General features: G+C 40.3%; 1 protein-coding gene across 4 annotated transcripts in view; it reads right to left on the bottom strand.

Moving 5' to 3' along the window:
- epha8 (eph receptor A8) overlaps positions 1 to 13740 on the bottom strand; it is a 145510-nt gene that overhangs the window by 34674 nt on the left and 97096 nt on the right. For all 4 annotated transcript variants that reach the window (XM_013909243.1, XM_005726680.1, XM_005726681.1 and 1 more), the window contains exons 7-9: positions 3229 to 3384; positions 2582 to 3010; positions 510 to 634 (exon numbers count right to left, since the gene is read on the bottom strand). In XM_013909243.1, coding sequence (XP_013764697.1) covers positions 510 to 634; positions 2582 to 3010; positions 3229 to 3384 — 710 coding nt within the window. The remainder of the gene's footprint in view (positions 1 to 509; positions 635 to 2581; positions 3011 to 3228; positions 3385 to 13740) is intronic.

Genomic DNA, 13740 nt, shown 5'->3' with positions numbered 1-13740 from the left:
CACACACACACACACACACACACACACACACACACACACACACACACACACACACACTCACCCAAATGCACATACATGCACATTCAGGCAAACACTTGTGGCAATTAGCTTATCGACAGGTCACGCCCGCCAAGCCGCTCGCTGTCACTGTCCCTTTCGCTAAGTTGAAAAACAACACCGTCTCATTCTCTTTCTTGCTCTCATTCTCTCAAAACCCCCATTTCCTTTCAAGTAGCTCAGCTGCCAGCAGGGTCTTTTTCTTGTATTAAGTTATCCTGAGTCTGTCCAACCGTCACTCCTCTGTTTTCACAATATTGTGCCTCAGCTTAGTCGAGGCCCTTTGAAGACAATGCGTTTACAGGTACAGTTTTTCCTCTCATGAGATGCCTGAAGAGTTTTACGTAAGTTCTTTTTGGAAAATAAGCACAATAGGTTGGCATCAACCTCAAACAAGTGACTACAGAACTGTTTTTAAGGCTTGAGTGGTACAGATGTAGCAACTGGCGTACCTTCTCATAATATTTGATGTCGTACTCGAGGATAACTCCGTTGGGCTGATCGGGTTCGTGCCACAGCAGAGTCACGCTGTTCTGACTGGTGTTCTCCTGCCGGATCGCTAACACTTCAGAGGGGGCTGCACAAGAAACAGGGAAGACAAGGTTTTGTCAACTCTAGATGTTTTTCCATGGTTACAGAGCGTAAGGAGATGAGGTTACTATAAAGTAAGTAAAGGCCTCTTTACTCTGACAGGCTTTTTGTTTTGTTTGTTTTTTCACCTGCTGTTAGCTTTCAGCTGCAACTCACTCGCTGATGGCATCCAACTTTATTTCTAGAGTTTCTAGAATTTTAACTGCTAATAAGATAGAGGTTCTAATTGTTGCCCAAGGCAAGGTGTAATTAACAAAGATTAAAAGATTTCTTGATGAAGTCTTACTTTAAACCTAGATTAAATGTAATTCTGTTGCACAAAAATATTGTATTGTTATCAGTGTATTAACTTGGCTTTTTACTTGTGTTCTGTACTCACATTTGGTCTTAAAATTAATTCAAAGTTGTATTACAGATGTATTAAAAAGAACAAACACTGCTTTTCACCTCCTGTCATTTGTACCAGACGTCCTTTTGGAGACATGCATTAGTCAGTGAGTGACACTAACAGTTACTTCCAACTAGTCAACCAGAGACTGATTACAAGTCATTGCTGTCACATTCATCACAACAGAAATGGGCCGAGTTCTGTTCATGACGTCAGCGTGGCGCATAGAAGAAAGTTAGCCATGAGTTCTGTTTGCTGACAGTAGCAGCTATTCCAACTAGTCCTTACAGAAACAAAGTGCACATTGCACAACCTGTTTTTCATTATCAGCACAAAATGTCACTGAGACAGCACATTCCTTTTAAATATTGTTATTTTGGCACTTCTGCACATTTGACAGTAAAAGAACCACAAAGTGAGAAAAGTATGTCTGATAAAGAGCCAAGGCTCCGAATGATGTGACTGCAAGTGAGTCGCCAATAACTCACAGGTGACTTTTAAACTTGAGATTTAAACATTTTATTTCATTTCATTTTCATGACATTTCTCTTCTTTTGGCTTCGGATTATTATATAGTTTTCACACTGACTTATTTCAGGTTAGATTTGTGCACTTGCATGTATGAACATGCACCACTGATGCAATCATATCTTATGCTACCAATATAAACCAGTCACAATCCTGCTTCAGTGCACCTTTATAGATCTGTAACGCCGTTGTCATCCATTTACTTTATGTGCTACACGTACAGATTTTGTATTTATGATTATTTATTTTATTACTTAAGACCACACTCCCTTTAAGCCAACTTATTTCTGAATGGCTCAGAGCAGGAGATTTGTAAGGAGGGTGGAGATTCTGTGTCTACTAAAGCCTTGGGCCTGAGATGACCACATCCGTGATGTCATAGATCCAAGAGTAGACATAACTGTCTGACGCCTGTGCTTTTGCCTCACAGGGATCTCTTTAATATTCACTGGCTTTATTTTAATTAGAAACTACACCACTGTAACAGAATATAAATGACAGAAAATAAAGAAAGTCTCCTTAATGTATTTGTGAGAGATTTACAAACTCTTTAAATTTTTACCAAAAGACTTACAAACATTTCTACTTGCGAATTCTCTTGAAGTCACAGTTCGTTTTCTGCTGTCATTACTTTTTTAGTTTCTGTTAAGACACTTTCTCTTTTATTTCAAAATCTCTGTCATGCACTTCAATTGTTTCTACTTTAAAGTCTGTGAGAAAGTAGCCAATAGCATGGTGATCACTGAGCTAGAGGCTTCAAATTGGACTATCTATCTATTGGACTATCTATCTATTATATATGTGGGGACCAGGAAGTAATGAAGTCACAAATACACACCTAACCTAATGCTGACTCTTCACCAAGATCATTTCCTCTCATCGCACTTCAGACAGAAAAATTTATTTTGAGGAAAAGTACAAGCCAAATACACTGGATATACATAAGGTTGTGATTAACTGTGCTGCCTACTAAACTCCTCGTAATGATTTCCAGTACGTCATTGTTCTGAACCCTACCTGCCTGGTTCGTTGTGATGTTGACCACGGCGTAAGGTGTTGGCTCATTGGTTAGGTGTGACACTGCATTCATGGCCAGGATGCGGAAGGAGTAGTTGGTGTGGGCCACCAGGTTGAGCACTGTCACCCAAGACTCCTTCAGCCCGGTCTGGCGAGGAACGAATCGGACCGCAGCCGTGCCCGAACGCTCCACCATCCCTCCTCCCCCTGCCCCAACACTTGCCCCTCCACCTGCCTTCCCTCCACCAGTGATGCCTCCAGGGGAGGATGAACAGTCCTCACAGGGCCCTCCTTCTCCTGAGCACTTCATACACAACACGCTGTACTGCAAGTCGCTGCGACCCCCTGTATCCAGAGGACGGTCCCACTCTAAATTCACAGAGGTCCCATTGACTGAGGAGATGACGCTTACTGGAGCAGATGGAGGGCCTGGAGAAAAGAGAGATTTGAATTCATTCGGAGGTTTGATCATGTCTGAAAAAAAAGTAAATTCGATTTCTGAGGCAAAGATAAGTTCAGCACATCATGTCATGGTTATCGTGTGCTGTTTGAGTGTGTTTATGTGCATGTCTTTTCACTTTTTCAAGGCAATCCCACACCTTGCCTGTGGGATTGGGCTTTCTGGTACACGGTGTTTTTGTACTTACGGGAGCATGGAGCTGCCGGTGTGTCATCTGCTGCCCGATAGTAGTTGGTGTCACAGGGGCAGGAGAGGGCGGCTCTGGTCTCTGAGTGGCTGTGTTGAGGACATTTACCACACAGACCATCGCCTGCCACCGGCTTATAGAAACCCACCTCACAGGCTGCAGAAACGGGGAGATAGAGACAGAGAAAGAGTGAGAGAGGGGCAGGGAGAATAAATAGAGTAAATAGAGACCTTGCAGGGAAGCTGCATCGCCATAATCACTCAGACCGTGATAAAATTCAGAGAGAGTGCATTCAGAGAGGCATGAATCACACTCTTATAGCAAGCTGTGCATATCAACGTGAAGCTTCAACTTTTTCAAAACTGTGTCATCTCCTCTAAAGCATTCATTTTAGGACATAGACCCATCCCAACTCCCCCTTAATCTATGTATAATTACAGGCCTTGTAACCGCAGAGACTGCAGAGCAGGGGAGATGAAAGTCATACTTCTTTCTGTTCAGATTTGGGCTGAAAAGGCGCTGCACTGTTGATACTCCCAGTGAGACCATCTGAATCCAGACCGTGTTTCAACCTTATTCAGCTGCTCTGATACATATTCACTTTTAACTCTGCACTGATTAATAATAGAGGGGCTCTGATAAATATATTCTCTTTCCAGGCAGTTAATAGGCTTCTGCTTTGGTAAATGGGGCAGGGGTAAACCTCGCGTACACGCAGCAAAGCATCATATATGAAAACGATGCACCCTGTTTGCGCTTCTTCGCACATGGTAATTTGCGATTCCCCAAAATGCTGTGTTTTAGTTTACAGATGCTGTCTTTGCCTAACCTTTCCTTCTAAAGCAAATAGAAGACCATTTTAGGGCTTTAGACATCAAAGACACTGAAAGAAACATAAAATGGAAAATCAAGAAGAGCAAATTTATAAGAAAATATACAGTTGACATGTATTCCTGATTATTGAAGACATTTTTAGATATGTTTGCAAACAATTAAAACCACTCCCCATGCAAATGTTCAGCAAATCCATTCAATGTAGGGTCAGGCATTTGATGCAGTTATTTTTATGATATTATATTTTGAGAATCCCTCATAAAGCAGCTTTTAGTTATTTAAAACAGTGACAGCTGACAATATAAGAATCCGTCCTTATCTAAAATCTACCCATCTTCAGTGAATGGGAAGTTGCTACCACAATAATGTAATCCCACTGGCTTCCCCACAGCTGAAATTACAGCTTTTATCTGCCTGAACCTGGTGGCAGTGGGAAGTCATCCGTCCACTACTCAGTAGGTATGCACAGGTAAGCTTTGACTGACATATGAATATGAAATGGAAATGGGGACAAAATACAAACAATGTGGAGGACTTCTTGGCTCCAAAATTAAACCAAACCAAACAATCATGATATTCCCTCCATGTGTCAGTAGACCTCTTCATTAGATGCTTTAGGCTTAACAAAGAACGGAAAGAAAACCTCTGATCTTTTACCCAAAAGGAAGTCAAACCAGATTCAAAACAAACACCAGAGACCAATTAGCAATTGCAACACCAACTATGTCTTACACTACACCCACTTTGGAAAATATACAGTATTTATATACAAGATATGAACTAGAGATTTTGGGAGATACTTACACAGGTAAATGACTTTCAGGGGGTAAAGGAGGAAGAGGCCATGGAGCCTCAGCAACAAGTGTTCAGGACACTGCCAGGTTTGTATTTCAGAGCCAGAAGTGGCCATATTTACACTGAAATGTGAGCAGTTTTATTTGGGTTTACTTATATAACAAGAGCAATATAAAGCCTCACTTTATATTGTAAGCTAAGGGTGCTACAATTAGATACAAAAACATTGCTAAATTATAAGCTACAGCTAGGAAGCAAGGTTAGTGAGCTGAATTCATGGCTGCAACACATACTTGCTAATTAATCTTGTGAGCGAATGAGCTGCCTGGACATGAGGACACAGGAGTAATTATGGAGACAGTGGGTTTTATTTAACAAAAAAAGCAAAAATATATTATATATAAGTAAACAAATAAAAAAAAACAAAAAAGTAATAAAAGCAACTTAACAAAATACCACCAAATTAATTGCATTAAAAAAACTGACTTAACAGACAAGACAAAGTGGATTTAAATATTAGCTCATCAGACTAGTCTAACACACAAGGGACAACTGACAAAACACCCCCAAAATAATTAAATAGTTACTTCAGTTAATGGGAATCAAGCAGAAAACCAAATATGTCTCATAAGTTAAAGAAAGGAAACCAACACATTAACTTCCACTGTGTTTTTAATGCTTATTTTTCAGCCTTGAAAGCTTTCCATTTGGTTGGATCATATCCTTCATTGAACCTTTACTTGGATGTCTGTACACTCCAAGTACACACATACTAGATTTCACTCCATATTGGACTGTTATTACATTAGGTCACTGACTAAATCTGCCCAGACAGACACATCCATCCAACTTGTGCCAAAAAGCTTAAAACCTGCAGAAGTACATTTTGCCATGATGACCTACTGTGACAGGCAGAAAAATTCACAACATGAAAACCATTTCAGCGAGGCTGGTAAACATTCTGTCAAAAAGGGGACTTTATATCGTAGCTTCAAAATCTGGCACCAAAGTTCTATTTTGAAGTGCAGCGAAAGCTTAAAGATTAATATATGCAAAACTGGCTATCAATTATTACGATAACCTTAAAAAATTAAGACTGACTTTTGCGAGATTTCGCAAAAGTCCGTCTTAATTTTTTTTTTCTCCCATGTCCCCTGCGGGGCTCCGTAAATTATAATCAATTATTTGAGGAAATAATCAATTTAAAACCTGTCAAGTATAGTAACAAAACATTCTAAGAAACTGAAAGCAGCAACAGTGTCCGTCCTAGGAGGTGTCAGCAGTGTTTCAATGATAAAGGCATCCATGTTAGTGGGTTCACCAAGACATTCTCAAGCCAGCTTAGAAGCATGTCCTAGGCCCAAGAGCCTCGTCCCGGCCTAAAACACCTCCCCTAAGAGACACACAGAAATCAGATACTTGCCAGATAGAACAGAATAGACTAGACTAGAATAGAATAATCCTTTAATTGTCCCACAGGGGAAACAGAACAGAAACACACAATATTTTTACATATCATGGACAATAGTTACCAAAACAGTACTGTACAGTTATTAAAATTAAAGTACAGATAATTAGCAAACCGAGGTTGTAGTGTGCAAACGGAGCAGGATACTGAAAGATGTTTAAAGTACAGATTGTGTATTGTACATGTGCATTAAAAAGTAGGCATGTAACTTCCAATAAGTTAGTATATATAAACTGAGAAAGTAATGTGCAAGTTATAACAGTAGTAGTTGTTCGGTTGATTAGTGCAAATTACAGCGCTGATGTAAACATCTGTGTTTGTTGGGAGCAGTTTTGATTGTACAGTCTGACAGCTGCAGGGAGGAAGGACCTGCGGAAACGCATCTAGGATGCAGCAGTCAGATACCTGAGTCACATCATATGGCTCTTATCCAGTGTGGAGGAGTAACAGCTCTACTCACCCCATCTCTATAATAGAGCCCTGACACCCTTCAGAAGAGGTTAATTTCTTTCATTTCTTCACTGCCCACTGATTATAACCATAGATAAGGGAAGGAAAGTAGATCGACTGGTAATTGGACAGTTTTACATTCACACTCAGCAGCTTCCTCACCACAACAGACTGTAATGCAGTAAAGCAGATGCTGCACCAATCAGACAATCTACTCTACCCTCATCTGTGAGCAAATTCACCATACTTCACACTCGCAACTTGTTCCAGATGCACGGTGGGCATTCCACTAGTTTCCGGCTACAGAAAATCAGACTGGTTCCAAATTATGTCTGCAGCATTTTACATTCACATAATATTTACAGAAATCAGCAAAAAATATTGAACATCAGTTTTTGTTTTTTTTACTTTATTTATTAATTTATTTTTTGAGAATATTTCATTGCACTCTGTATAAAAAGCTACATTACTGGTGTGGTAGCTTCCTCGACCTTTGTAAATGATACAATTCAAACGATATCATGACTGATATTTTCCATGAAGCAAAAGTTCGAACCGCTGATTTTAAATTAATAAACTCTACACAGAGAAGCTGTTTAGAGATCGTTAACCTACATTTTCTAAGACTCTGGGGAAAAAAGCATTTTAAATTTGTAGTTTTCATCCTCTCCTGACTTTGTGTGATCAAACATCTCTTTTGCCATCTGTTGGGTTTTTGTGCTTTTCTGTTCCAAACTGGTCATTTACAGTCTTTTAACTCTACAAATTTCAATGTAAAACAGGACTATTCTAAAGGCACTTCATTTATAAGGAACTTTTCTATAATAGTAATACAGCCAGTTACAATATATTCTGGCTTTCGGAAGTTTTAGCATCTAACAATTACTAATTTAAATTTTTGGATGCTTTGGGACTGTAGAGCTAGTTGTTTGTTCAGGTGTTTTTATTATCACTGAGTGGTGTATACATAAGAAGCACCCCTCTGTATAATACCCTGTAATTTAATAGCACCACAAACAGAAGGTTTATCTTCCAAAATAACCATAAAGTTGACTTAACAGCTCTCTAAGACTCTAAGCAAAATGGCAGATTGACGCCGTGTTCATCATCTGTGGGTAACTTACAGTACTGTATATGGGACTGACTAACAAGTCTAATAACAAAGCTATCAAGCAAAATATGACATCACAAACAGCTGGAGCTGATATTGGTTGTAATACACAACAAGGATTTTAATTAATTACCTTTCATCAGGCTTGATGACTAGGGTTTTAGACAATGGTGCACGCACAGTGTTTTGTTAGTCTTGTCCATAATTCAATCTCTATTATTTATAATTCACCATTTAATATACCATGACTTGTTCCTGTCTGCCTGTCCTTTCAGACAAAGATATAGGCGTCCATTATGAGTGAGAAAGAGATCGAGAGAGGGGCTGCTGTGCTTCTAGATGTGTGTTTGTCATATAAAACCTGTCAGGGCTGATCACATCAAAAGACCTGGACAATCAATGTTATAAAAGAGCAACAGAAGACTTCTATGAGAAACGCATACTAATTAAAAGCTGGAAAAAAAGAAAAGTTCAGCTGAAAATTCTCTGACGTGCACACATTTTGTTTTCTCCAGAGACTCCAAAGAGTAAATAACAGAAATGCAAGGCTGGCAGCAACCTATGATTACATTTGTTAGCTTTTGAAACGCTACATTTAAACACCACATATGTGGTGTTACTGTCAAAATCAGAAAGCATAATTTTTCATACATATTGTTTTAATGCTATTCAGAGTTATCTTAAATTGCCTAACTAAATATATAATAATCTTCAGTAATATTGTCACATGTTGAAAATCTTAAATATCTTTAAGATGCCGCAAGGACATAAAGAAAGCCATAAGAAAACAGTTTCAGGGGGCTGACACATTTGGGAACACAAACCAGAATGGGGAGCTGAGGTCGGTCAGCTGGTAAGTGTAAGGTGGAGAGGAGGCAGAAACAGCTTGCTTTACCAGCTCACATTTATTCTGCTGTTTACGAACAAATCCTGTGCTGAGACAAAAATGACTGGCTTTTATTTACAGACATCAGGCTGACATGCCTGCAAAACCGAGAGGGATCTGCAGTGTTTGCAGCACATACTTCAGCTAAGACGGTTCGGGGGACTTTACTTCGAAGTCCATGGATTCCACCACAAAGCTCATTCTGGGTATTTATCCTTGGTTGTCAGCAGTGAGCGAGTCAGTATGGAAGCAGTATTGTCCCAAGTGAGACGAATATATTTCATTTTGCCACTTGGGGGCAGCAAAACAATCTGTAAATACATAATTCATACACTATTGCATCATAAAGTTGTTTAGGGGAAACATGTCACACTTTAAGAACAATGTCAGTATTTATATGAAGCTGCGTTTTAGAGAATTTAAAGAATTAAAGTGTTCTTTAAACTCAGTTTTGGTCTCCACCAACTCATGAAGATGGTTCATTTATAATCGCATATTAAATTCTTCTGCATTAGTTGTCAAGTATGAACGATCAGATTTAAGTCTGGACTTTAAGTCTGATTAAGTCACTCCAAAATGGTGGACTTCTTTGAGTGTTTTGGATCATTGTCCTGCTGAAAAGGTGCACTTGACCCGAGCTTCACAGCTGGAAATTCCCCTTTATGATTTTTGGTAGAAATTCTGGTATTCATGGTTCCATTAGTTATGGTAAGTTTTCCAGGCCCACACTGTCACCACCATGTTTGACTGTTGTTATGATGTTCTTTTTATGAAATGATGTGTCAGTTTTACGCCGTTGAAATGGGACTGAAACCTTCCAAAAAGTTCAGATTTTGTCTCGTCAGTCTTTTGTGGCCTTCTGGATGACTCGTCGATGCAGAGTAGTGAGGAATAATTTTGGAAAGCCAGCCACTCCCAGCAATGTTCACCACCATAGATAATGTCTCTCACTATGGTTTGTTGGAGTCCCAAATACTTTTTAGTTATTTTGTAACCGTTTACAGACTGATAAATGTCAATTACTTTGTTTCTCATCTGTTCTTGAGTTAGATTATGCCATGATGTGTTAACATAATCTTAGGATGCCTGAGGAATGGAGAAGTGTACTGGTACAAGAACAAGAACAAGGATGATGTGCAGAGCTTTAGTAACTACAGAGGGATAAAACTGATGAGCCACACCGTGAAGATATGGGAGAGTTGTGTAGATTGACAAAGTTGTTGAAGCTTTGAGACCCTGGGGAGGTGGAGGGAAGCATGGGAGAAACGAGGATTGAGAAGCAAGTAAGAACCATGTCTGTGACTGGTGAAAAGGTGAAGATGTGAGGAACAGAGATAATGAAGGTGGGTGAGTTTAAAACTTGGGTTCAACCATCCAAAGTGACAGACAGTTCACAAGAGAGCTAAAGAAGAGAGTGCAGGCAGGGTGGTGTGTGCAGAGATGAGTGCAGGGTGATTTGTGATAGAAAGATAGCAGCAAGAGTGAAAGGTTTACAAGATGGTAGTGAGACCTGTTATGACGTATGGGATGATGGTACTAACAAAAAGACAGGAGGTGGAGCTGCAGGTGGAGTTTAACATGCTACGATTTTCACTGGGAGTGAACAGGATGAACAAGGCTGGAAAGAAGTATATCAGAGAGACAAGTTGAGCATTTAGAGACAAAGTTAGAGAACTGAGATAGTTTGCACATGTGCAGATGAGGGAAAGTGAATGAACTGGACAAAGGATGTTTAATATTGAGCTTTTAGGCAAAAGGAAAAGAGAAAGAGTTCTTGGATGTAGTGAAAGAGGACATGCAGAGGTTTGGTGTGACGGAGAAGAATGCCAGGGATCGGGTGAGATGGAGGCAGATATGACCCCCAGAGGGAACATTTCAAAGAAGAAGAATCATGTAAATTAACCCACTGCCAAAAGTGAGAGTTGGGTAAAACTCAAACCTGAGATTTTAGGGAGGTAGAACAGATCAATATTTGGTTCAGAGGTCTTAAAAGTGATGGTGGAAACAAAATCTTGTGCTACACAAGTTTCACAGCCTTGTGTTCAGTCATGCAATTTGGCTACAGGGCTGAATGCACTAGAAATGGATAAAAACACATCTGTTCATGTGCTTTCCCTTTCAGAATACTATGTCTGTAGTGACCTCTGTGACTGCCAGAAACAGGGCCTGTCAGTCAGGACAAAAAAAATCCTGCATTTAAGTACAGTTTCCTGAAGAAAAAGCTGCCCAATAGCACAGAGACCTGCTACAGAGACAGTGGAGCTCAAGCTGCTGGTTAAGGTTAGTTTGTTACCTTGGCATCAACACACTCAGATATAAAAGAAAACCCTCAAAAAACAGCACAAAATTCTCCATTTATCAATAATTAAGATTCTTCCAGTTGGTGCAGAAGCTCATCCTCAACCTGCAGAGGGCACTCGACCCTTTTTTCAGCTGTGAACCGCCTCAGACTGGTGGGAATGAGCTTTCTTCAAAATGTTTCTGGGCTCAGCCTCGGAGATCAGATAAGGAGCTTGGTCATTCAAGAGGGTCCATATCATATCAAGAAGCGCATGTTGAGGTAAATGGGCAATCTAACTAGGATTTCTCCTGAATGTCTCTTAGGTGAGGTGTTTTTGGCACCTCCGAGCAGACCCTGGAAACACTGGAGATATTATGTTTCTTGGCTGGCATAAGGAATGGTAAATGGTAAATGGCCTGTATTTGTATAGCGCTTTACTAGTCCCTAAGGACCCCAAAGCGCTTTACATATCCAGTCATCCACCCATTCACACACTGGTGATGGCAAGCTACATTGTAGCCACAGCCACCCTGGGGCGCACTGACAGAGGCGAGGCTGCTGGACACTGGCGCCACCGGGCACTCTGACCACCACCAGTAGGCAACGGGTGAAGTGTCTTGCCCAAGGACACAACCACCGAGACTGTCCAAGTCGGGGCTCGAACCGGCAACCTTCCGATTACAAGGCGAACTCCCAACTCTTGAGCCACAATTGCCCCTGTTGTCGAATGTCCCCCTGAAAAGATAAAGGAAGTGGCCAGGGAGAGGCAGGGTCCAGGCATCTCTGCGTAGACTGCTGCCTCTGTGACCTGGACCCTGTTATCAGTTGTAGAAAATCCATGGAGGGATAATAATTTAGACCCCAAAATATGAAAATCTTACTATGAAAATCTAATTTTCAGTATATTATATAGTTTTAAACTGCTGAAATTTCCTTTAGAACAAAACCTCTAAATAAAAATTGCATTAGCTTCACTGAAATAGCAACACACCACATAAACAGACCCACACTTATCTGCAAAAAAGAGGAACTGTTTGGATATGTATACACACACACACTCACGTGTATCACTATAGATAAACAGACAGGGGGTGATAGTGTTCTGCTCTTTCACTCCCTAACAGGAGCCAGAAACTATTTGTGTTTACAATATTTATCTCAGACTGTTTTCTCTTCCTCCTTTTTTATCCCGTTAATCCCTCCATCCCTTGATGTTTTTTTGTGAAGCCCCTGAGTTGAAAAGCAGGTCACGATAAACATCGGAACAGCTCGTTCATCAATGGGAGAGGCGGCGAGAGCTTTGAAGTCTCTGACAGATTCACCAGGAGTTTCACGCACACACACACACTCGCGCACACACACAGAAAGGTTATGGTAATGCAAAAAACGCACAAACATACACATTAGGGTGATGTCTGATGCTGCCACAGTAACCACACGCAGCGTGAATTTATCAACCCACAGGTGAATATGCAAAGGCAGAGAGAAGGTGCTTTGTAGCAGGACCAGCTGTGATAACCTTTCATTTCACATCTGACGTGCTGCTCATTTGATGCTCTGGATGGAGGAAAAATTAAGATATAACTGGGAATTACAAAAACGAATGCCGTCATCAAAACACGAGTAACATGATCAACTAGTAAAAAATCTCATCAGTGCCAAGCAAAGACGAGCAGAACCAGCAGCCTATAGCAGGGCCTGCTTGGCTTTTTGTCTGCGTCACAAGGTCTGATGGATTGCTTCACAGCACAAAACAGAAACTGTTTCGGAGTGTTTCTTTCGCAGTCCCAAAGTTTTGATTGACGGCCAGAGATTGTCACTTTTGTTCACTCATTTCCAGCTATTTAAATTTCTGAATGTGCATTGCCAAATTCTACTTTAGCTAATCAACAGCAACCAGTAGCTGATGTTTGCTCTCACAATGAGTTTCAGGCATTTTGCAGCTGTAAGCACTTTTCTCTCCAAAGATATAGGAGATTAAACTCCAAATGTGATATTAAAGAAAATGCAAACTAATGAGCGCTCTTGATTTTATGTGCAAATTTCAACACTTACGTCACATTATGATTCCAGCTTCAAATTTCAATATGAAGCCTGTTTTACTGGGCTCTTAGCCCAGAAAGATGTTTGATAGGCACTTTATTGATCCCACAGGGGAAATGACTGTATTACAGCAGTGTGATAAAGAATAAGAACGGTATAATCTGCAGTTGTTAAAAGTACCACAGGCCCACAGTGAAGGTTGAACGTTTAAAAATGTGGGGATTTGCAAAGACTAAGAGAAGAAAATCAAAGATCCCTCTAAGTGTGAAATCCAATACTTCTATAATATTACATTTCAGGGCTACCCCTTTACAAAAAAGTATAATGTGGAGTTGATCTTCATTAAAAAGATCAGCTGCATGTGATACTTATCTCCTTCTGGTGCTATTTTAGTCATAGAAGCACGAGGCAGGCGCTTTAGTGAACGTGCCACACTCAGCAGTCTTCAGAAATGGTGCCAGTTATGTTTTATATAAGATCCACGCTGGTTCGTCTATAAGGAACTCCTGGATGGAGGTGGTTGATGCACTTATGCACAAAATCTGTCAGTAAAGAGAATACACGACAGCATCATAGGATGCTTCCATGAATGAATGAAGCAGGAGTCAAACATTACTCATGAAGAAGAATGGCAGAGCCACAAC

This window comes from Pundamilia nyererei, unplaced genomic scaffold (genome assembly GCF_000239375.1).
Source record: "Pundamilia nyererei isolate P.nyererei 1_Seehausen unplaced genomic scaffold, PunNye1.0 scaffold00021, whole genome shotgun sequence".
Lineage (NCBI taxonomy): Eukaryota > Metazoa > Chordata > Actinopteri > Cichliformes > Cichlidae > Pundamilia > Pundamilia nyererei.
This window is presented reverse-complemented; position numbering and strand designations above follow the sequence as displayed.